Raw genomic sequence first — 25,498 nt, 5'->3', positions numbered from 1 at the left:
GAGTTCTTACTTATAGCACTTTTTTATGTTAAAACAGTTCAAATTAAACATGGAGTTTGTTGAAGTTGCTTGGTTTCCTGGCGTGGCAGGAAGCTAAGATTTGAGTCCACACATTTTTTTGCTGAGGCCGATGTTGCTAAAGACGCTAAACATGAGTCTGCGTTATCCATTCCAAAACCAAGTTTTGATGCGTCTGGGATTGTTGTACAGTTTTCAAGTTCAACCACATAGCTGTTGAGTCAACGTGGAGGTGAACAACTGAACATGATCCTCCTCCTTCAAAATCTCATCCACGTTCCGAGGAGCTAGCAGAAGGAGCTAATATGCAAAGAAAGCACAGGGCTCAGCATGGCAGCAGAAGAAATAACTGAAAAACTTTCATTCCTGGAGGAAACTGGAGGAACTAGAGAAAAGTAGGGAGCTTATATACTGGAGAAGGAGAGAGAGAGAGAGAGAGAGAGAGAGAGAGAGAGAGAGAACGACCAGGTGAGCTTAATAAGGGGAATGTTGAACAGCTGTGTGAGGAGAGTGCTGAGGGAAGGAGACTAATAAACATGAAAAAACACAAAGAAGAACAAGCCTAATAATGGAGAATAAATTACAAGCACAATCAGAACAAAAGAATAAATAAGAAGCTAAAAACAAATAAAGAACACAGAGGGATGAGCTGATGAGGAAAAACCTAACAAACATAAACGCTAACTAAAACACAAACATCAGTGGACTATGACATAGTTGACAAATGGCACAGTGGTTTTAGAGTTTATTGCCTCGTGTTGGTTTTATCCAAAAGCATATTTAATGCCTTTGCAGCCAAATAGCTCTTTTTTTTTTGTCATGCATGATGAGGCATTTGCCTTGTCTGTGTGGCGACAGCCACACTCTACTTGGAATTAAAATTTCACATTTGGGATTAGTTTTATTTCTTGATCAGCACCCTTTGATACTGTTAAAAAAAAAAAAAAGATGTCCACTGTGGACACTGCTGCTGGTGTTTCTTGGTCATCCTTGAGCATCTAAACCAGTTTCATTCAAAGGTATCAGGTCAGAGTCAGATTGTTGGAAACTTGACAAAACTGGGAGTTCCAACACGACATTGATCCGAAACACACATTAAAGCTTCTTTTGAAAGTAGTAGTAAAGTCGATTTATCTAAACCTTGACAAATTTAATACATTTCTTACGAAAAAAAGAAAAATGATCACAACGCAAATCTTCAATAAAGTGAATAAAGTATGCATTTCTGGCTGGTCTTTTAAAATGCATCTGGCATGATGTAATAAAGCAGAAGTTCATCCCAACCGTCTGTAGAGACAGTTGGGAGCGTCAGCGCTGATGTTATCCAACTTGGCTGAGGAGCAGGAGCAGCTCAGGAGGAGAAAATCTGAGAGGCTCAAACAGCTGGAATAGTTGGTGCCGCAGATTTGCTTGTATGTTTACCTCCTGAGGGCAAAACTATCTCTTTTGGAGAAAAATCTTCTCAGATTTCTCAACAGATATGTGAAATTTTGGCAATGAACAGTTCATCTCCGACTCAGAGCCTGCCATTTTTAAGTAGTTCTCAAAAAAAGAAGAAAAAAAAAAACCTGGAACAAACAGACTAAGGCTGCGACAGACTGGCGACCTGTCCAGGATGTACCCCGCCTCTCGCCCGGAACGTTAGCTGGAGATAGGCACCAGCACCCCTCCCGACCCCACTGAGGGACAAGGGTGTTCAGAAAATGGATGGATGGATGGATGGATGGAAACAGGCTAAGGTATACAAAAGAGCCCTCCTTTAGATTTCGTGGTACATATATATAAATATACATATATGAAGACTAAGATTACACGAGGGTAACGAAACCGAGCCGAAGAGATGATCAAACGCGCAGTGTTTTGTAACCTAATCAGAGCTACAGAGGTTTCCCTGCTTTTCAGATAAAGTAAGCTAGTTTATATTTACTTCAAATGGAGCTTCTGCCAGCTCTGGTTTCAAACGGCACATCTGTCACTGTGGCCCCTGGTAGGAGAAGCTGCAGCAGCCCAGATTCAGGCTCCAGTCTCCTCCTCGTGCGGCGCCCACTCAGTGAACATGAATGACACTCATGTCTGTGTGGGCAAGGAAGGAGGGAAGAAAGAAAAAAAAAAGAAAAGAAAAGCCACGCTGCTGGCTTCTTCTGAGGGCTGCTAGCTTGAAATGACTGTGACATGTAGAGTGAAGTCAGCACAGTGTGAACGGTCCGGGCCAGCTTGACAGGCTTTTTAGCTGGAGTGGATGAACGAAGATGAAAAGCAGATGAGATGGATAGATGATAGAGAGACTCATCAAATGCCAGCAGCCATGAGGGGACATGACGAATGATTCTGCTTTAAACCTTCCGAACTGGAGGCACAACAATCAATAATTCAGGGATAAACACGCGTTATGTGGCATCTCTTCACATTTCACAAATGCGCGGGGCGCAAATTTTGTTGGAGATTTGATCTTTTTGACGATTTGCGGCCGCGTGCCGATTCGTAGGAACGCGTTTGATTCCCTGTCGGATGTGATTTTATGTGCTGTGAGACGCTCAGCGCTGTTGGTTTTTATTGACTTAATCAGATGTTGGATTTTATTATTACCAACTAGAGGAACACAATTTGGTTTTGGGCCTGCTGTTGTATTTATTTTATTTTATTTTTTTTTACAGTTCTGTTTAAAAAGACATTAAAAAGAGATTAAAATAAAATGACCTTTGAATCAAAAGACAAAAAAAAAACTTTCAGTAAAGATCAGATAATATTCATTCTGCTGCTTTCATGCTGACATGAAAAAGCCCAGAAATAACTTATTTTTGTCTTTAAAGTCATTGGTGTTACTATTACTAGTGTTATCGTCTGAATGTTGTTAGCTCATGGAAATGAGAAAAAAAAACACACTAAATGTAAGTTTAAAAAAAGCATTCTAAACTTTAATGTTATATCCAACTTTCCAATGTTAAAAATAGGACTTAATGATGTAGTTGCACAATAATAATTATAATTGCATAATAACTTACCGACAGTGCTCATTTTGTCAGATTGTGATCCTGAAAAGCAAATGGTAGGTTATAATGACAGGCAGCGAAAAAAATAACGATTCAAAATGACATAATTATACTGTTTGGAAATGACTGAAACTACCTTCTTGTGTTATGCAAGACAAGTTTGTTTCCAAGCTTTGTTAAAAAAGAAATTGATGCTTCCAGAAGTTTGAAAGAAAAAAACTGCAGCCAAGATCCTGATCATTTCATTCAACGCTGCTTAAACATCAGAAATAAAAAGAATGGTATTGTTCCCATCCTGCACCTTTACCGAAAATATTCAGGTTATGACGGGAAAACAACCAGAAAGAAACAATAAGCTTGTTTAGACTGTGAGTGACACCAATTAGAAATAAATAGCTCATTACTTTTTTTTACTAAAATATACTAAAATAAAAGAAAATTAAGGTGTCCGTTTAATGAATTCATAACGTTTACAAATACATTAATGCACATATTTTCCACCTTCTTTTCCTGATTTCGTCTTGTGGAAAAGGTTCAGTGACGTCCGATCAGGTTCTCTAACTTGACTTTAACGACTCAGTTGGAGTTTTTTGACTCTTTGTTTGGTTGAATCTAACTGAGCTCCTATCCAAACCCAGCATTGGATTGTAGGCACATTTTTTCTGCACAAAAAATGCTGAAACCAACCTAGAACTGATGGGAAGGTGTAGCTTTCTTGCAATGTGCTTCCTGTTCATTGATGCATTATCGATCTTTACCATCTCGCATTGTGAAACCTGGTGTCCGTCTCCAAATCTCCAAAAGTTACAATCATCCCATGTCGTAGATCAAAGCGTCCGATGGGTGACGAGGTAATTTATCTCACCGATACGAAGTGAACTTCTTAATAACTTATAAGAAAACTGTGTTGAAAAAAAAAATCAATTGCCATTTGTAATATTCTACGCATTCCCCTGTTTTTTTTAATTTTTTTTATTTTTTTTTTATTGCTGTGCCTTTTTCTGTGCCACACCTATCTGTTTAAGAGACGGAGTAAAAGATAATCGTCCAGGTGCACTTTCCCATAAATCACGGACAAACAGCTCTGCCTCTGTTCAGTGGTTCAATACCATAGTCGCTCTGTGACTATTAAAAATTTCATTATGATATTGATGTTTTTGAATGGAATGCATAAACTTCTACTAGTAATATTGTTTGCCATTCTTGGTAAGAGAAAAGGGGAAAGCTTAAGGTTTAAGGTTAATCTCAGAATCCTTTTTAATTCTTTGATGCCCTACTCAGCTGATAGGCTGTCCTTCAATGGCCCCTGGGTTAAAGTAGGCTACAGCAGTTTATTACCAAATGTACATGGAGGCTGGGGAGGGTTTCTTTGGCTATACGTTTTCCCAAACAGAACAGCGTATTTTTGTTTTATTTTATTTTAGTAAATTGTAAGCTACTGTTCTTTATCTTCCAGATCCGAACAGCAAGGAACTCACTGATGCTAAGAGTCCAGTGCCTTTCCCTGTCTTCCTGCCGGTCAACTATGAAGTACGGGACGCCGACTACCTCTTCCTTAAGGAGGCTGGGCAGGACTTCATGAGGAACTCCAGCATGCAGAGTCACACGCAGCCCTTCGTTCTCTTAAGAGCCAGCCGCCAGCCAGCTGTCAACGCCAGCTACGGCCCCGTGTCCACAGAGAGACTCGTGCCTCTGGATCTGGTGCAGTCGGTGCAGCTCTTCAACGCCCCAGATGTCTTCACATTCAACTGGAAAATCCAGGCCTTCGTGCTGACGCCTCGGGTTTTCTCCTCCAAACCCAAAGTCCGGGTGCTCTTCTACGTCGCAGGGAGGGATTGGGCCAGAAGCGAGGGCGCCTCGGACGAGCTACCATGTGTGACGGTTTATGCTTTCTGGCAAACGCAGGAGGTGAGGGGTTCTTGCGCCATAGGAGGCGAAAGGGGAACTTGCATGGCCGAGCTTCTGCCTGAGCCGGGGTGGTTTGCTGCGGGGTCGGAGGGCACCGGCAGGGAAAGGCAGGATCCATCTGCCGGGAACTCGGTGGAGCTGTACTACCAGGCTCGGCCCAGGGTCAACGGGAAGTGCTTTTCTGTGAACGGAAGCCGGTGGAGCAGCTCGGCGCCGCCGGCCGAACACGTTCCCGTGACTCCCATGCAGAGGATCGGAAGCGTGCAATTCCTGCAGATTCCCAAGGGGATGGCCACGCTGTCCCGCCTCAAGCTCGGGAACGCCATCGTCATCCGGACGTCGTCCAAACCTCTGAAAAAGACCGACATCGCCACTTTCTACATACTGATGGCCAGCTCTGCTCAGCTGACTAACTTCACTCTCAGGTACGGCCGCGTCTGTTGTTGCTTCGAGTGCCGCTGCACGGAAAAGAAAAAGAGAGAAAAAGATAGAAACCGGATACTTTTTTCCCCTACTCACAGTATTAGTCATCTTCTCTAATTCTTGCACTAATCCACCAGCATCAAAAATAAGGCCATGTCAGGAGCACAGAGATATAACGTGGATTATGGCATTTCTCTGAAAATATCACAGTGGTTTTTCAGTGAAGGGAGCGAGATTACTTGCTCCGGCGCTGCCTGATGACATTAAGAGCTGCTTCAAGAGCGGTAGTCATCACGGTTAATGTGGATCAAATAAAGTCACGTGTGACTCATTATTCCTGAAGGCATGTATATGCCCAGCGTTTGCACTATGTTGGCGCATGAAGATTGTGGAGATTAATTGCGTGGCTCAGTCAAATTCAAGGCTTTTGCGTTGCAGCTTGTTTCCTTTTTTTGACGGCACATGCTCTTTAAGATAAATGTATTCCTTTGAAGGTGTCTGCCTCATCCATAGCTGCAAAAATCATGCGTTTCTGACAGCTGTGATAAAATTACTTTTCTTATCTCTGAAAAATAAACGTTTCACTTCTTGATGTATGTTCTTCTTGCTCCAACATTTATTTCACCATTTCAGCTTTTTCGTAGTTTCATCTCACGTCTCATTGCAACCCCTCAGCCGATGTTATTGTGATTTTAAGCAAACAGCAGGATTGTATAATTAAGTGAAAGGAAAGTGATACAGGTTTTGTTTCTTTGTTTGTGTATTACTAAATAAGTCCCACATATTTCACATGTTTACCGCTGCAGGTTTTCTAGTCGATTTACCTCCGCTGAGTTTGACAATTTCTGGACTGGAAGTTGTTTCTTATTTACATTTAACAAAATATCTCAAGCTTGGTAAAATTGGGTTGGTTGGATAAACTCTTGAAAGTTTTGCCTCAGATTTCTGTGCTAAGATCCACACTGTAAAAAAAAACAACAAAAAAACAACTAACTTACAGTAAAATACCGGCAACTACAGTTGTCGGTATTTTACTATATAAATACGGTAAAATACTTTGTTACTTTGTGCACATAGTCTTTCATTTACAACCTCTAATATAGAGTTTTTTTCTTCAGGATTACCAAGTATTTAACTCCATCCCATCTGCTAATAAAATCTCTCCAGTGGTGCCGCTCCTTCCTAAGGAAGTCAAAACATTGATTTTGCTATCACCAGAGTGATGCTCAGGGTCATGTGCGGTATTAGTCAATCCCTCCAGTTTTTCATGATTCTGCCATGCCAAGGAGGTCAAGAAAAATCAACAGATCAAGAGCAACGTAATTATGAGTTTATTAACAATTTCCTGCAAAAATGGTCAGAAACATTGGGTTCAAGTGGCTGCTGACTCCCATCTGCAGGTTTCAGTATTTCTTACGTCTACTACACTGCTGCCAAGTTAAAGTCTTTGATTGATATGTCCAGTGACAAAAAGTCATATTTCGCAAAATAAACGCAAATATTGCAAATATTTCTGAAGTAGCACCATAAAATGAGAAATTTTGATCGCAAAAAAGCTAATGAAAACAATTGTGAGGCCGTGGAGGGACTGATTAGTATTCGGCCTCGGCTGCACATAGAAAAATTCAGCTTTGATGTCCTCTGACCAGAGAGCCTTCTTTAACATATTTGCTATGTCACTTAAATTATTTGGGTAAAAACTCGTCTTCTTCACAGCTCCCCCATAAAATACAGATTTTTGGAGTTTAATACTGAATTCTCTCCTTGTCCAGGCTGCTGCTTTATGTTTTAGAAGAACTAATCAGTGTGTCACAAGATATTTAAAGTTTGGGGTTTAAACTTTTCCACACATGGGTGGTGTGATGTTTGGTGTTCTTGGTGCCTTTTGATAACACATCCCAGGATGTGAAAACATGTTGAATTCTGTATATGAAGCCAAGGAACAACAACACGACTTATTCTTTGTCAGCTTGGGTTTTCTGTTGTCTCAGAAAGTGACGCAATACGGCAAAGATGTGGCTCAAAACTGGAGGTGGAGTGGATTAAACGCATCTGACCTGCTCTCACGGTTTCATTGATGTTTCCACGGTCATCTGCAGCCTTTTGTTGTCTTTATCCAGTCGGAGATCAAACAGAACCTCTCCGCAGTAACGCTCGATATGCTGATTTCAGCTGTCAGAACAGACGGAGCAGAGATTTGCGCTAACCTGATTACAGACAGATTTATTGTGTTATTATTCAAGACGGAGTCTTCTTTACTCCGAGCAGGTGAATAATGATCTGTCAGGGGAAATGGAAAGCTTTTTCTCCAACAGGACAGTTATAGATTTGGTTGGTTTGAAGAGGTAACGTATCGCCTTGTGTTTTTGAGCAAGGCGTCTTTACTTAGAACCCAACAAAAACCCGTAAAGGCTGTTTACCCATTAGTTAGTTCCTGGGTACTAGTAACACACTGTTCCTTCCAAGTGTGCGAATACCCTTTGAACTGTGACAATAAAACCACAAACTTCAAAGGTTTTTGCCGAAATGTTACAGAACCTGTTGAAAGACCAACATGACGTTTTGCATAATTGTAAAGAGAAAATAATATTACAGGATAGGATGATTGTCAGCCTTTGTTTACATATAAAAGTCAGAAAAAAACTATACCCGCTCCGATTTAAAATCCCAGACCAACCAGTAGCCTTCATAAATTAACAATTTTGCAAAAAAGAACCCACTTTTGAGTAGGGCTGTAGTGATATAATATGATACGATACAATACACGATATTCTGATCACGATACAATATATATTGCGATATTCAGCAAACGATGCAATTCAATACACTTTTGCAATTTTCTGAAAGATTTTAGAGGGACAGACTGATTTTGGTGGCATGTTGTGACTGTTATAGAGTTGGACTGAATTAATTTAACTGAAAACTGATTAAAAGCACCAACTACACAATACCTGGCTCTGGTTGGACATGGACACAGACTTAAAGTTGATAGCTGGACAAAATGAATCAAAGAAGTGGTGAGAAAACATGTTTCTTTTATTTGAACCGGACCAACTTTTGGTTTCCCGGCTTTTTTAAGTTAATTAAGTTGCCCCAGTTCGCTTGTTTTGATTGTTTTGTTCCTTTTTTACCTTTGCCCTTTACCCTTTTGAGGGATTCCTTTAAGCCTGATGACTTAATCACTCTCCCGGCGAAGCAAGCAGTGAGTGAGCAAGGTGACAGTTGGATGTTACGATACTTGCGGATGAATATCGATTTTTTTCTAGGAAAGAAAATATCAATATGTATATATCACAAAATCGATATTATTACACAGCCCTACTTTTGAGTAACTTAAGCTCTATAAACAATACAGTTGTTATGTGAAAGCTTCAGTGTTTTGCTTTAGTGAAAGAGTGTAATCTCAACTACAAACCTACTATGACATGGACATCACCTACACTGACAGGCCCAGCTAGGAGAGCATTACTAGATTTAGATATTAGAGGTTCATGGTTACTCTGGAGGAGCGGCAGAGATTCCCACCTCAAGAATCTGACAACTATTAGTCATGCACTCCACAAATGTAGCTTTTACGAAATAGTTACAGTTTATTTCAAGCCATGTAAGGGAAATTGCATATGTGTGGAAGAATTTGCTCTGGGCAGATGACAACAACAATTTGTTGTTTTTCTTCTGGCAAATTGTAAGCAACTACTACTCTGAACACACTATTCCCAGAGGGAAACATGGCAGTAGCAGCGTCTTGGTGTTAGAAATGACTGTCTTCAGCAGGGAAAAGAAAAGCAGGCCGATGTCAAGACGGATGAAGTTAAATATAAAACAATTCTGGAGGAAATTTCATATTAGAGGGTGCAAAGGCCTAGCGGCTTTGGCAGAGGTTGATCTTAGCAGGACATCAACCCAAAAGCTCGCAGGCTGCACGTGAGGTCGAAATGTCCCAGTCAAAGTCCTTAAATCCAATCGAGAATTTTAAAATTGATGTTTATAGATACTTTCCATCCAGTCCACCTGAGTGTGGGTTATTTTGTAATAACCCACATTTGTGAACATTTTTTGTCTATGGATGCCAAAAGCTGGTATTGATTCGAACCAAATGCAGAAACCAAATTGCAGCTGCAGTTCAAATGACTTGCAGTTGCAAGTCTGAATAAAAACAACAAGAAGAAAACTCTTGAAATCACATATTGTTTTTATTCCCTCCACTACTTTGAGTTGCTCTGTAACCCAAAATCCCAATGAAATACCCCACATCTTCAGCTGCGACGTGACAAAATACGGAAAAGTTCGGAATGACATAAATACTTTTGCAGAGATCTGAATTTTGCCCAACATTTTACATTCTATACATCGCTGATAATGAAACCCTGACAATGTTTTGTTGAAGATTTTGACTTTTTCTTCATTTAGTAATCCTCTTCCCAGTTTGAAAAAAAAAAGATGAACATGGACTTGAACAGTTGAGCACATGCAATGAGACATAGCAAAAAAGCATAAAGGTCAAAATGTTTCATCTGACATTTCTTCAAGTTTGGAAGAATATTTTTAGGGAGAATCATTAAATTCAATAATAGCACATAAACCCACGTAGCTTGAAAGGTTAGGTCATCTATTTGTCTTAATTATCTAGTTTTCTTTTCTTCCCGTCTCTTTATTTTAGCTGAAGCAACGAAGCCAAAAATGAAAAGTTAATTTCCCGCCCTCTTCAACCTGTCACTTTTAATCATTGCTGCTTTATCTCATTTACTTAGTCACCCAAAAGAGACCCAAATTAAAATCAGATAACCGTGATGCCACCTCACTTCCTCCCCCCACCCTCCATTTTCTTCAGTTCCCTCTAAGCCTCCTGCTTTCTGCATTTGGTTGGAAGACTGACAATATTACTTGGAATCCTTTTAGTAAGCCGTCATGTCTGCACTGTAGGTTTCGGTGACTAAGACTCAGAAATTTCCGTTTTGCATCATCCTATAAGCGCCGTGCGCTCTGTGTGCTCGTTCCATTTCCGCGGCAACACGTCGCCACGCTGGCCCATCTTATCTGCATATTAACAAGCTCTGTGCACCCAGACTTCAACAGATGTCTGTGTGCTATATCACTGTCTGCGTATCCCATTAAGCTCTCCTTAATGCTCTCTCATCAGCATGATTAACATGTTATTGATCTCTATGCCCAGAGTCGAGGGATATTTAAATTTAAGGTTGACCGAGGGGAAAAGAAACAAAAAAAAAAAGCGTCTGTTTCTCGTTTTTGTCGAATAAATCTTTTTTTTTCATGCAACTGTACCGCTTTCATTTCCCCCTACTTAGTGGAAATTAGAGTATTTTTTGTTACTTGTGAAGTTAAAAGGCATTGACTGTAAAACCAAAGCGGTTTGTTTTGCCTTCTTCTTTGCCTATTGAATCATCTTAAGGAAACGTTCAGACATGAAATTAAATTTAGCCGTCTTTCTCTATATGACACGGTTTCCGCTAAGCCTTTCAACCTGGAAATCTAATCCTTCATCTGTGTAACAAATGGGGGTTTTACATCCATTTTGAGGCCCGCTGTCCCCGCCGTCCCCGCCATCTGGCAGGAGCGCTGGCATGAAGGTCCCCCCCCCCTCGAACTCCCTCCACTCCATGAGAACGACGAGCACGTTGTCAATGGCTCGCCATCAGACTGGCTAAACGTTGGACATTTGCCTGCATAATTAATGACTGCATCTGTTTCCGATTTCATTGGGGTTTTGTGGTGGTGCTGTGGCCCCCGTAGGAAACTTATCTGCACAGTTAGATTGGAAAAATCATAGTGTAGAAGAAGCAATTACAAACCTTATGGAGCATCTCCATATTGCCATTAATAATGGAATACATTGGGGTTTGGGCGTCCAGGTTACACCAAGGAAATAATCCAGCTTCTGCTTAATGGAATTTTTAAATAATTTCGTCGTTTCGTATCAGTCTGGAAAACACTTCGTTTTAGAGTTAAGTCTGTTGGCAAAGCTGAGCTGTAATCCAAAATGTCATGACATATTTGGATTTGTAAGTGATAGGTTGTATACGTTTGTGTTCCAGTTCTCATCATTAGCACACCATCAAAAATATTCACACTCAGCTGCAGCTTCAAGTGCTTTGAACACTTTTGCCGTTGTTCTTTGCAGAGCAGCTGGAGGTCCATCAGATTGGTCAGAGGTCAGAGCATCTGGTAGTTTTACTCTGCTGCTACAGGTTCTCATTTGGATTTTGACTCGGCCATCAAACGCACAGATATCCTTCAGTCTAAATCAGTGGTTCTCAGACTTTTTACAGCGAATACATCCCCAGTAAAAAACAGGCAACCGTCTTGATAGACACCTTAAAACGGCGACGCAACAGGATTTGGACTTTCTCAGCTGCGTTTAAGTGATAATAAACAAGCATTCTTATCTTTTGATCGCTAGTTCACAGGTTGCATGACGTGTTTTAAAATGCATTTTGTTTTTCCAAAATTTGAGAGCCTAAGGTTTACAGTTAAAAACATTTACAGAAAGCCCCATAAAGCCAGAGAGGTTTCTTGCAAACACTGACCTCAAAATCCAATATGGCTTCTTTGTGTATAACACAAGATGATCGTCACACTAAAAAAAAAAAAAAAAGAGGGAGAATTAGGGAGGCTGACATGGACATTTTGGCTGATATACACTTTCAACAAAACAATCATGCCACTGACATTGTTTTTCTGTTCTACAATCCTGCTGCGCTTCATCACCATCACATGACCAAACAAATACCGCCTGATTACTCCCCTCCATCTGCTGAAACACTTAAATGGCAACAAGATGAAAATACATGTTGGTTATTAACGTCAGTCCAGTTTTGCTTATCGGGCCGATACAGATATGTTGGAAAATAACTTGCATTGACATGTATCAATGTTAATGGTTGTGTATGCCTGAAAAAACCCCCCAAAAAAACAAAACGCTGTACATTTGCATTTTTAATACCTGGCATATCATTGAATCTTACCCACAAACACTGTACAGCTTCCTTTTGTAATGATTTTGCCAGTTTGTATCTGAAGACACAAAATTAAGAGAAATACAAACACATACCTCAAAATCCAGAAATACGCCGCTTCCACCTGCTATTTCTAACAGAAGTTAGTTTGACAATCATGGATCTAAACCACTGCATTGTTGATCTGGCTGGAAGCTTAGGGTGGTGTAATCTCAAATCTTTTAGCTCTCAACATATTTTCTTCAAGAATTGCCCTGTTTTTATCTCCATCTATCTACCCAGCAGCTATGGGAAGCTTCTCCATGCTTGCTGAAGAAAACATCCCAAGAGCTAGATGCTATATATGTCTGCTGTGTCGCCCATGTAGCTGGTGGAAAAGAGGAAATACTATTTAACATTTTACTGAGAATTACCGTAATCACAGATAGATGAACTCTAACTACTTGAATTATGACACTTCTCCCACGTACTTGTGCGTAGTCTGTGAGCTCCACTCACACTGTCTGCAGTCGGTTGAAATGTTATAGTCGATCTTTCATATTGCTCAACTTTCTCCTGATAAATGTCTTTAATTTCCCACAATCCGAATGAATACTAGTGAGCTTGATGAGTTATCACGCTCAGGTCTTCTGGTTCTCGTCTACACTGCTTCCCCAGAACCAAACATGGAGAAGCAGCATTCAGTTTCTATTCTCCATAAACTTCTAGAAAACCACAAAAGTGCTGAAACACTGAGCTCCTTTAAATCCAGGCTAAACCCCCCACCTGTTTAGAGTTACATTTGATTTGTAATAATTAGAGCAGAGATTAATATATTTGATGTATATGTGTTTGATGATGGCGTTCTTGTTTCATAATTGGTTACTGTATTACGTACTTTTGGTGTAAAGCACTTTGAGCCGCCTTGTAGATAAATAAACGTGCTATAAAAATAAACTTGAATTGACCTGACTATATACTCCCAGTAAAATACATTGAAGTTTCTGATAGAATGGGCAAAAGTACAAGAGATGTAAAGTATTTTTGCAAGACAGCGTTTATTCCATGAGCGCATATAGAAAATAATAATAACAAAAATAAAAAGAGTATTATGTAATAGCTGAGCCACTCCTGCCACTCATATCTTACCTGGTCAGAAAGTGAGATGGATGGCTGTTGCAGCACCTGAAAGCTGCCTTTCACACGCGCTGTCAGCATCCGTCTCCACAGCCATCCATCTTCTCTGCCCCGGTGCCTCTCCCTGCCTGCTGTCTTCCTCTGGGCCCACTAAGACCATGGAGGCGGGTTTCTGTTCCCAACCACTCAAAAAAAAAACACCTTTTCCAGATGCAGGGGAATCCTTTTTTTTTTTTTACTTCTTTGAAAAAAGGGACTTTAGATAAGACTCCTTGTTACTGCCACTTTTCATTAAGTACACCCTGCTCCACTCGGCCCTAATACATGGGGGTGTTCCATCATGGCAGGCCACCGTATTCAGAGGCAATTACTAGATTAACCACCCTGTTACGTTTTCTCATTATTACTGTGAATATTCCATCCTTCTTCCCTCGCTGATTGCAGTGCATTAAAGGTTTTAAGGTTTCCCCGATTGGAAGCAAACCACACATTCACACTGCAATTATTATTCTCTATAGTCAGCAGAACTGCAATTATATCTAAAAGAGCTTACAAATCGCTGGTTCAACTAACACAGAGCGAAGCAGCTTAAAAGTAAAGGGGGAAAAAAAAAAGTCAAATTGCAGATTTTCAATAAACATATTAGATTCATCGTGGGTGGTGTGTTATTATTATTATTATTATTATTATTATTATTATTATTATTATTATTATTATCTCTAATACAAAGTGACACCAAGCTGCTGATTATCTTAGCCTTGCATACAGATTTGGAGCAGATTTGTGCAGTGCCTCGCAAATGGATCCTTACCCCCCTTTTGTCACATTACATCCACATTGCATGAATATTTTATTGAGGTTGTTTGTGATGGACTGACACAAAGTAGAAAATAAGTCTGAAGTGACATGAAGAGAATTCAAGAAAATGTGGAAAAGCTCGAATAATCTAGTAAAGCGCTCTGTGCTTAGTTCTTTAATTTAAGCACTTCACAAAAAGCTATCAACATTTCACTGTTGATCCCAACCGCAGCTATAAGGGGACACTGTGTTGACACTACATTACCATTACTGTGAACAACAACGGGTCCGGCCACCTCCCATCTCGTTGTCTGCTAAACCGAAACCAAATCAGGAACAAGCAGGTCCTCGGACTGAAACCTCATCTATTCTCCTTTGCTCATCTAAACCACACAGTGTGTTTTCCTCCTCTGTTGTTGCCTCCACAGCCTCCTGGGAGCGCTCAGACTGTTAACAATTACCCCCTTCTGTTTTCCTCTGTCAGTCACTGATGCACACGGAAACTGGTTTCAGCAACTAACCGGAGAGACTCTGAAGCACCTTGAAGCTGTGCCTTCCTTCTGGGGCTTTATTTTCTGTTCCAAGTTAAATGTGATTTAAGAAAGTCAGAGTTTTTTTCTTTTCTTTTTATTATTTTTTGTGAGTTTGGAGTGGCAAAATGTGTGGTGAAATACACAGAGAGGCGCAGCTAAGATCTAGGTGCTGTGTTAAAAAATAAAAGAAAAACATGACACAAAATTACTTATAATATTTGCCACAGGATGTTCTCTGTAATCTTCTCGAAGTCTACTGCGAGGAGAAGTGGCTATACGGATCCAATAAATAACATAAACCGGGAGGAAGTCGCTCAACGTTGTTTTGGTTTGATCAGAGTTTTTATTAGAATCCAATAACAAGCCTAACAAATAGAAATATGACGTTTTGTACATAATTTTTGCAAAATGGGAGTAATGAGGAACAAAATAGCAAAGGATGAGTACAAACTAGTGGTATGGCTATGTGAAAGGGTGAGCTGACCCAGAAGCACAGATGAGGCTAATCCCTAAACAAACAGCCTCAATAACTATAACATATTTTTATCCATTTGTCTTTTTTTAAAATCTCAAATAACAATTATGTCAGAAGTATTGTATGTTGTATTTAGGTTACATCAGATTAGATTTCACCTGACATGTTCAAAAGAGGTGTTGTCCGAGTCACGAGGAACACATGGGCCTGTCACAATAACAAATTTTGCTGGACGATAAATTGTCCCAAAAGTTATTGCGATAAACGCTAGTATTGTTGTTTGGAGTCCATTATCAAGCACTGTAATTGTAATGGCATAATAATGCAAGAACACGTTCTCAAACATCAATAAACTTTACATTCAAATTAACACCTTGGAACTGGAAGACATTTTAAATATCCAAATATAAATCAACAAAATAACAGAAACATCAAATAAAACGGATTATGAAGTCGCCGTAAAGAAAATTGTCCTTTAAAGAAAAGGGCGAGTTGAGACCAAATCACCAGACCGAAGACTTTTGTCATCCAGGTTTTAGTAAAGGGAGCGAAAACAAGAAAAAAAAAATCATATCGATGGAAATTATTGAGTTTGTTTTAGTTTATCATACGATTAATTGATTTACTGCTTGTAGGAATACACATCTCTTGCATGTTTTTATTTGACATAAGAATAGATAATTTATAATTCATTATAGTTAATTAGCAATACACATAAATCCATGTGCTAGCTCTCAATGAGTGCTTTTTTTTTCTATCAGCAGAATAGTTACTGCACAGTTTTCCTGTAAAGGCTCATGTTGTAGAAATTCAACTTTGGTTTCCTCCAAACCTCTCACACAGTCTTCTGTTACTCAGCGACTTTATTTAGTGCCAGATTAATCCAGAATCCACCCACCCCACAAGCAAATAACACACAGACAGCACTCCAAATGAAAGAACAAAACCACAAGTTGGTTTAGAGGAAATGAACAAACACCCGTTCTGCTCTACTGTCACAGATCTGGTCTGAGAATCTGACGCGTTCAGGTAGTTTGGAAAACTTGAGTTTCTCAATTCCTTCCTTTTTCCTCCCCCAGACTTTTCCCCTAAAATTGACATTCTTGACGGTGACACTTTTAAACTCCTGAACAAGATGCAAGTTTTTGATAAAGGTTCTTCTTCCACCAGCTGACATAACATTTTGGACATTCAGTCCCATAAACATCCCGCTTCTCCAGAAAGCAGTAAATTGTAGAATTAGGGTTAATTGTGATTAGGATGGTTCCCTCAGACAAGAATTTACCCGTAAGGGACAATTTTGACTGATGTCTTTTAAGGTTTATTGGGCAGATTAGTAACTTTGGACCTAAACTTAAACTGTTTGCTGCAGCACAACAACTGATACGTTGATGATAATTTGTAATGTAATCAAATTTCTGGACATGATCTCATAACAGGGTCATGACAATACTATTAAAAGCTTTTTATTTTTTTCAGATTGGTCAGCTTCTTCATTGGCTGTTCAACATGCTATTGCTATGCCAATTAAAATGCCTTTTGACTTTTAAGCAGCGGCGTTTAGCTGTGCGTAATAGACAGCAAACATTTTTGTTATTTGCGATCCAGTTTCTTTTTTTTTGTTGTTTTTACACTGGAGGATTTCCCCTGTTAGCCTTGTCCTCCTTTTGTGAACTCTTATTAATCAGGGTAATGAGCTTCTGCAGCAAGCAGGTGGGACGGAAACTGGCAGCCTGCAGGGTGGGGGCGTGAGCTTACACAGAAGCCATGTTCACAGATCATTTATTCCCTTCTAATTGTAACCTTTAACCTTTAGAGATCTCCTTCTGTTTGAATTTAAAGCAGCCAAATTCATTCACTGAGAAAAAGGAACGCCCTCCGATCTTGATTTCCTGCTGTTAGGACAGCGGGTCGTGGCGGGCGCTGAAGCTCCACGACGGATGTTCGAATTAGCTCCCACTTAGGCAGATGTGCAGTCGAGCTCCGACGCCGCAGGAAACACAAATATGTTCAAAATATTCAATGGAGTGGGTCAGTATTACTTTATATCACGGGCATAATAATACGTGCAAGGTTGCGTTCCTCCACAGGGCTCACCGGGGACCTGCATTTCATTTTCTTTTGGCTGAAACTAAAACCAAAGTCAGCAGCAGGAGCGGCGCTCAGATTGCTGCTGCTCTTATCGCAGATTATGCTTCCTTAGAGACTCGTAATGCGCTCTACACTTGTGTTTATCTTGAAGATTGGGAGATAAACCACACAGCTTTACATGCGAATGAAAATCAAAGAATTAGACTTTTCTTCTTTTTTTTTTCCTCTCTAAACTGTCTACCAGAACCTGTTTATGCTGTTTGTGAGCAGGTCCCACAAGAGATTTGAAAAAACAAAAAAAAAAAAAACAACAACCAAAAAACAAACCTACACACAAATGGAAGAGGCAACACATGTACAGGGTTCTGTTGTTTTCTTTTTCTTTTTTAAAAAACTCGTGTCTCTCTGTTGGCCCTCGCAATTCTTACACAACAGCATCTCATTAACATTTGACCTACTGGAAGCTACTTATGCCTGGGAAAGCCCGCGGGGACGGCATTTTCTCCCTCATAATGTACACAATTTATAAATTAGTCAGCCAAGAAAACTCCCAATCCATCTGTGTATTTTAAATCATGAAAGCACACAGCGAAAGAACAGACTTGAAGGTGGAGAAACTGGCACCGGGGGGTTGGATACGAGTTGCTACATGATAGTTGTTTTATGTGTTTCAGATACACACACAAAAAAACGCTCTCCTTTTGTTGAAAATAAAACTCCATTGTGATGCCCTGCAAAAACTGTTTTGTGCGGTGCACACTGAGAGGTCTGGAAAACAAGATGTGAAATATCGCATACATATACAGACATTTCCTATTGGCCACATTCTTGACCTTTTCATTTGTGGCTTTCTGCAGAGCATCAGTAAAGAAAGGTGTGACCTTTCGAACAGCAACACCCAGCAACTCCTTACTGTGGGACATCACGCTGGATATGGGAGCAGATGGAGCCATTGCTGTGATTTGTCAGAGAAAGGCCCCCATCCCCGGGAAAAGGTGAGTCGATGAAAAGTCAACACGACTCTATGACTTGGCCAGAACATTTTATGTGTGCCTGGTTTTTGTACCTGCAAATTTTAATATCTCATCATAACTACTCACCCTCAAAATGTTGTATTTTAGTTATTAAGGAGTCATCGTTTCTTCTGCAGAGAAAATATATCCTGCGTCGTATTTCGTGTTCTGCGAAGTGAAACTGTTTTATTTTTTGGGAGTAAATATATACCGTCCCTACTGAACAAGTCGGTTTGGTGTCCGCTGTCTGCACCGGGTCCCAGAAGGACACTGGCTGCAGGTTCTCCTGTAAAACCCGTCCTAAATGGGCATTACCTGCTCATCTGCTCATCTTTATTACCCGCTTCCACTCTGTTCTTGTTTTTATTTTGAAACATTTACCAGCTGCGTTGGATCACCAACTCCTAAAATGCAGCAAATTCGCTTTTTTTTTGTTTGTTTGTTTGTTTGTTTTTTTCTTCCACCCAAGACTTTCAAGAATCTGCGGAGTGTGGTGAGCTGCATCGATGCGACATTAAAACTATTTACAACAACATCTGCAGGTCAGTTGGATCAAAGTCGGCTCTCAGGGTTTCTGAGTACCTAATCTCATTAAACAGGGCTACACCCTCTCTTTATCTGGGATGTCCTTTCTAAGTCAGCAGCTTTGCACTGTTCACCTAAATTTAACCCAGGTAAGTTATAGGTTAACTAGATGACTTGTTAACAGTACAGTGCCTTAAAAGTACCGACGCCCTGTAACATTTTGTCCCTTTGCATTCACAAATGATGCATTTTATTGGGAATTTTTTTTGTGCTAGAGCAACAAAAAATTGCACATAACAATAAAGTGGAAGAAGAATAATAGTTTTTCTGAATCTGTCACGTCTCTGCCGACGTCACAGATTCAGCTGCGGAGAAGTTTGGAGAAGAGTTAGGCTATAAAACAATATTAACAAGCTCTGAAAATCTTAGATAGTGACACTGCACATCACTTTTAACTCACCATCCTTAGTGAGAAAGCAGTGATTTCATCGTCATGGTGTGAGGCTGCTTTCCTTCAGCAGGAACAGGGAAGCTTGTCAGAAAATGAGTGGAGGTAAATACAGGTCAGCCCAAGAAGAAGAAGAAGAAAAAAAAAACCTCCTCGATACTGTAGAGGCCTGAGGTGGAGGTGTTCAACATGTTTTAGCCACTAAATGCAACCAGAGCTACAACTCAATGGTTTACAACAAAGGTACACTTAGCATTTAACGTACTCGATAGGCCCAGTCAAAGTCCAGACATATATCTAACTATTGTTTACCTTGAAAGAATAAACTCCAATCTGACTAAGTTCTTGTTTTTACCCATTACTTCATTGTAATGGGGTTTCTTTTGATGTGAAGATGGAGGTAGGAATTGCATCAAAACATGGTACTCACCACCGCCGTCTGCAAGGAGTTAAAAATTACAAATATTTCAGACCCGATCTGGAAATAATTATAGCTGTCCTTTTTAATAGTTCAAACATCAAATGAAGTTTGATGTTCATTTGATTGTTAGCAAGCGCAGTGGAAACCATCTTAACACTTCCACAAAATCTCATATTTACAGTCCTTGTCTTTGCTCTAGAGGCTGCAGCCAATCAGCACAAAGGAAAATAAATATTGCTCCCAGATTGGCTGCTTTAGTAACACCAGCCAACAGTGTGTCAAGTAACATTGGGTATTTCAATTTCCAAAGCTGCATTTTCTTTTGAATATTTTAGATATGCTCTTTGTAAAAACTCTCCAAATAGCCAAATAACTTTGGTTTATGTTACACAGAAAATTCTGTGTAAAGCTGAGAGCTTGAATACTAGAACACACATTTTAAATCTTTTTCATCTTCACAATCCTACATCACTTTTATTGGCATATCGTAACAAAACACAATAAAGTTAAAATTTTTTTAATTAAACTTCTATTTAACCAGATAAAAACCCATTGAGATCCAGACTTTTTTCACTCGAGTGTCCTGGCCAAGAAAGGCACCAGCACTGGTCGTAGTGGCTGAGACGAGTAGACAGCGGTAAAAGTCATTAAAAATATATCAAGCGTGAACAATTTGACAATAGAGTACAGTAGTTGTGACAGTAATAATTTAAAATGTAAAGGCAGTGGGAATTTAAGATTTGAAACACGGGCACCGTTGACAGGATTTCCGTTGTCGGTTTTTTAAAGAATTTTGCCGAAAGTGTTCGATGAAACAAGTTCGGACAGTTTTAGCTCAGCTTGCAAAACAGAGAGCGCAGAAACGCTAAAAGCTTTCTTCTCCTCTTCTGTTCTCACACAAAGAGCATAGAATGAACTTTAAGCATAAGGCACAACTGATGCCTGTTCTCCGAAGAAAAGTGCATAAATAAATAGGAAGCGGGCCAAAAAGGGCCTTGTACACCAGAGTCATCCAGTGCGTATATCACCCAATATTCAGGGAAGACTTGCCAGCTCTAGAATACAGTTCACAGTTGTGGGTGAGGCGACTACAACCAGTGATAAATCTCAAAGCACAGCGATATACTGGAGTCAAGGACTGGAGACTGCCGGGTGAAAGCCTCGTATACAATTTTCGCCACACTCAAGTACAGGCAAAAACGCAGCTGGGATCAAAATCTTCCAGGTTCTGAGGAGGAAACATGATTTGTTTCTGCGGTGGAAACTGAGCTTCACATTTAAGTTGGAGATGAAATGTTTCACATGACATGAAAAGTAGACGCCTTGCAGATTGCCTGACAGAATCCGATCAGCTTTTTACTTAATACAATATCTCTCTTACTCAATATACATACAGTAAACAAGATCAAGTAGAATTTTTTTTTAATTGTACATTGCAATAACGTTTGTCAAAGTCAATGTTTATGAGCCTCTGTAACAGAGAGAATTAGTGAATTGAGATCACTGGACAAACATTTTTAGCTAAGCAACCTAATGATTCAGCAAGGGGAATGTCAGGTGTCAGATTCCCCTTTGACCTTATGTGACGCATAGTTATTACTTCCTGCTATGAGCCATCAGATCATGCGCTGCTGATCTCAACAGATAACAATTCAGCCTAGTTGGCTGCTTGAACGTGGTGTGTAACCGTGCAGGGGTTTTACAGATGAAAACATAAAGTAGGTCATTGAAAGCTGATCACTTCACTAATGTTGGGCAACAAAACAAAACGCAGCACAAAGGCCACCTAAAACTGGATTGCAAGGGTTTTGATCCAATCTAAAAAAAGAAATAGTTTTTTTTTTTCTATGACTCAAATGTGGCTGCAGCAAAGAACATCAAACATGCTGAGCTGCTGAAGGATTTGAGAGTAAATATCATTCATAAACCAGGGATCACACACATTTCGGACCTCCTCATGAAGTCACACACTCAAGATATTTACTGTCTTTTAGGAACCAATAAACTAATATAAGATTACTTGTCACACCATCATCTATATAACAAAGCTGCTGTCCATCCAGCTGCCTAGCCACGTTGTTGTGCACCGCATAAATCTGTGTTGCTTTCCAAGCCTGCAAGTGAACCCCAAAGTGGGTGCTTTGAGATTAAATTCAAACAGTAAGATTATGTCTGCCTTTAGAGTCGCTCCAAGAAAAGATTTTATGACTAAGGCTCTCTTGAATGGCTTCCAGGGTAGGAAGAGCCTAAAGTGTGTGCAGCCAAGTTTTGCAAGGAGCTCAATTAAGGGCCAAGCAATGATAACAGGAGGACGGAGGTAATTCATTGGTAATAAAGCAAATTTATACACTTGAATTTTGATCTAAATCATTATTGTTTGCTTAACTGAGCTCTGTTTTTTTTTTTATATAACCGACAACTTTGTTTGCTTTAAGCAGAGGCGGGGCGTTAAGCCTGCGGACGTTGGTTTGACCTCGTTATGTTGTTTTCCCCACTTGTTGTGGATTATGACACTGTTTACAACAACATTGTATGTTGGTGAACATATTTCGTTCACCATTACGGCTAATCCTCTCTAAAAATGCGACAAAGTACGCAGGACTCCTGCTGAGGGGTGTCTGCTGTCGCAACTCTTTTGGGATTTCTGCGACTTTAGGCCTTGCTAGCCTTTGTCAGCTCAAACAGTATTTGCTGTATCAGTAACACTGGGGCTGTTTTTTCCCCCCTCCGTGCTCCATTGAAGGAGCATTGCTTGGATCTTAATAAACTTGCAGGCAGATTGTGAGCAATAAAAACATAGCCAATGAGGTTGTTGATCATTCCTCTGCGAGCTTACAAACTATGACAGGGGCGTGTAGCATGGCAACACTGCCTATCATATGGATATCTGTGCTAATGCAGACTTAAGGGGATGTGCTCTGCCTGCTGATGTGAGCCAAGCATATCTTCTTGTAATACTTGACCAGAATGCGATTACTATCTTTTAATCTCAGGTCTCTGAGCAATATGTTACAATGATTAAATTACACTAAATCTTTCTTTTGCCCTTAATAAGGAAAATCCTTTAGCATGCTTTGTTTTTTAGGTTGGAATTTAATAATAAAGGATTCATGCATATGATTTGTAATTCCACGTCGCTGTTGAGCCAGCAGCACAGCGCAGCTGTGATGCAGCCCCTAGTTATACAGTAAAAAAAAAAAAAAGAAGCTTAGTGAGTCTGCACAACTCTGACACTGATTTATAACGTGCACACTGTGGAGAGTCTGATAAAGTCCATGATGTTATGTGCATGCTTATTTTGTTTTGCCCCACCAATAAATCTTCTCTGTTGTTCAATGACACGCCAAGGAATAAAAGCTAAACTACAAACCGGGGGACATGGCAGAAAAAAAAAAAGAAATGCAAAGTAGCAGAGCACCCTGCTCCAGCTGGCATAAGGAAAAGGCCACTATAACTTACAGAGGTCAATGCCTTTTGCCAACCATGCAGAATGCCACTGTCCTTAGAACACCTCATATCCCATTCATATATAACACTTGCAGACACTCCCAGTGAAATGATATCTGCAAATAATAAAAAAAAAAAGATCTTTTTTTTATGTTTCTCTAAAAAAGCCTCAAGTTGCAGAATCCTCCTCAGTGCTGAAAAATAGGCCAGGCCATGTCTTGTCTCAGTTCCTCAGATCACACATAGAAATGTGTTCTTTCATGGGGCAAAATTCATAACATGTCACTATGAATTTGTTGCCGGATATTGCTTGAAGTCTGGTTGAAACAGAAACTGGTCTTTTGAAGAGTACACAATTATTTGAAAGATAAAGTACGTTAGATTTAGGGATGGACTTTCAAAAACCAAAATGATTTTTTTTTTTTTAAACGGACAATGAAACAGGTTGATAATTATTTTTTTTTTCCAAGCTTGGTTAAATTTGATACATCATTAGCACAATAATCTCAATAAAAGATGCTAAAGTATTTCAGAATGGTTAAAAAAATAAAACTGCATTGACATTTACAATGCATGCCATCGCACAGTCTGAACTAGTCCAGTAAAAGTCTTAACCTCCAGTAGGCTGTTTTTGATATGACCAACATAGTTTAACACAACACAAAGTGGGAGATCTCCACCCTGAAGTTATTTATTGCTTACTTTTTACTTTCATGTGGAGTTTAAACAAATTTGCATCTGATTCCCAAACTGCTATTTGGCACTAAGCTAAAGCAATGTTTCACCCCCTTTGATTGAATTTTGAGACATCTCTAGTTTAAAATCTAAAATACTTGAAGCGGTTATACAGAAACTGGATTTTCTACAATCAACAGATTTACTCTAAAAACAGTATGAGATTCTTTAAACCCCTTATTGTATTTGTGACAATACAAAAAAAAAGCATTTTTAATATTTTTTTTGCTGTTCCAGTTCATGACATTGCATGAAGATTGCATTATGCTTACCTATCAAAGATGGACTGACAAATAATACACTAAGTATGGATGAACTCAAATATATTGTCAGCTTAAGAAACCTTTTTATATTTGAAATCCTACTTCTTGCTTTTTACAAAATGTTTGATATCACGCCTGCTGTCAGTTTAGCAGTTGAATACTTTCTCGCTCTTTGTGTAGCGATTGCTCGCTTGTTGTGCAAGGGATCTGCTCCCTGTCTGTGAAGAGGTCAATCACTCCATTAATGAGAGATCCATACAAATGTCTGCTTGTGAAGAGGCTATAGCCCTGGCAGTGGAAACATCTCACTTTGTGTTGGTCAAGAGATCTGTTGATCTATCTGGCAAGAGATCCATTTGTCTGTGATACAGTCTGTCACACCAGCCATTTGGAGATTTACCTAATTGGGAATCAAGAGTTCCCTCCCTCTGTCTGTTGAGAAACCGATCGCTTTTTCTGTTGAAAGATCTGTAGCTACGTCTGATGAGAGAGCTATTCCTGTGTTGCTTGAGAGAGCAATCTGTCAAAAGATCTATTGGAGTGTCAGCAGAGGCATCCATTTCTCTTTCTTTTGATAATGTTGTCTGCCAGTCGAGAGATCTGATCCTTTGTCAGTCATGAGATCTATCATTTCGTCTGCCCAGAGATCTATAACTTGCTACACAAAGAATTATGTAGCTCTGCCTGTCCAGGGATCTGTTCCTCTGTCTGGTGAGATATCAGTTGTCGTCTGTCAAAAGATTTGGGGTGAGCACTCCAGCACTCGGATGGTTTAGCTATCAATCCCTGTCAGCCAAGAGCTCCATCACTCTGTCAAGAGAGGGATCTATTACTTTGTTGGTTAAGATCCCTCTCTCTCACTTTGTTACTCTGTCAGACAGAATAATATGTTGGTCAGGAGATCCACCGCTTCATTGGTCAGGAGATCTATCACTCTGTTACTTGAGACATGCGTTGGTTGAAAGATTTGTTGCAGTTTAATTTGAGAGAGCTATCAGTCTGCCTGTTATAGTTTGAGAGATGTGTTACTCTGTCAAGTAATCTACTGCTCTGTCAGTCAAGAAATCAGTCACTCTGTTGATCAAGTGATCCAGTGACTACCTGGGGAGAGACCTACTGCTTGGTCAGTCAAGAGATTCATCACTTCGTCTGTTAAAAGATTGATTGTTTTAAGTCAAAAGATCAATGTCGCTCCTGAGCGATCCATTGAACAACCGTCTGTCAAGAGTCATCAGTGTGTCAGTCAAGAGAGATATATAAAAAATTCCCATCTCACCCTCCGCGGGTGGTCTCTCTTTAATCCTCATATATATATATATA

At 39.8% G+C, this 25,498-nt stretch overlaps 1 protein-coding gene across 1 annotated transcript in view; it reads left to right on the top strand.

Moving 5' to 3' along the window:
• The window catches only part of LOC103148378 (transmembrane protein 132D), a 39,543-nt gene that overhangs the window by 3,604 nt on the left and 10,441 nt on the right, over positions 1-25,498 (top strand). Inside the window, exons 2-3 of the mRNA XM_007567102.2 lie at positions 4,465-5,341; positions 18,184-18,321. Coding sequence (XP_007567164.1) covers positions 4,465-5,341; positions 18,184-18,321 — 1,015 coding nt within the window. The remainder of the gene's footprint in view (positions 1-4,464; positions 5,342-18,183; positions 18,322-25,498) is intronic.

This window comes from Poecilia formosa, unplaced genomic scaffold (assembly GCF_000485575.1).
Source record: "Poecilia formosa unplaced genomic scaffold, Poecilia_formosa-5.1.2 Scaffold204, whole genome shotgun sequence".
In the NCBI taxonomy this organism is placed as follows: domain Eukaryota; kingdom Metazoa; phylum Chordata; class Actinopteri; order Cyprinodontiformes; family Poeciliidae; genus Poecilia; species Poecilia formosa.
Note: the sequence above shows the minus strand (reverse complement) of the source record. Positions and strands in the feature narration are given on the sequence as shown.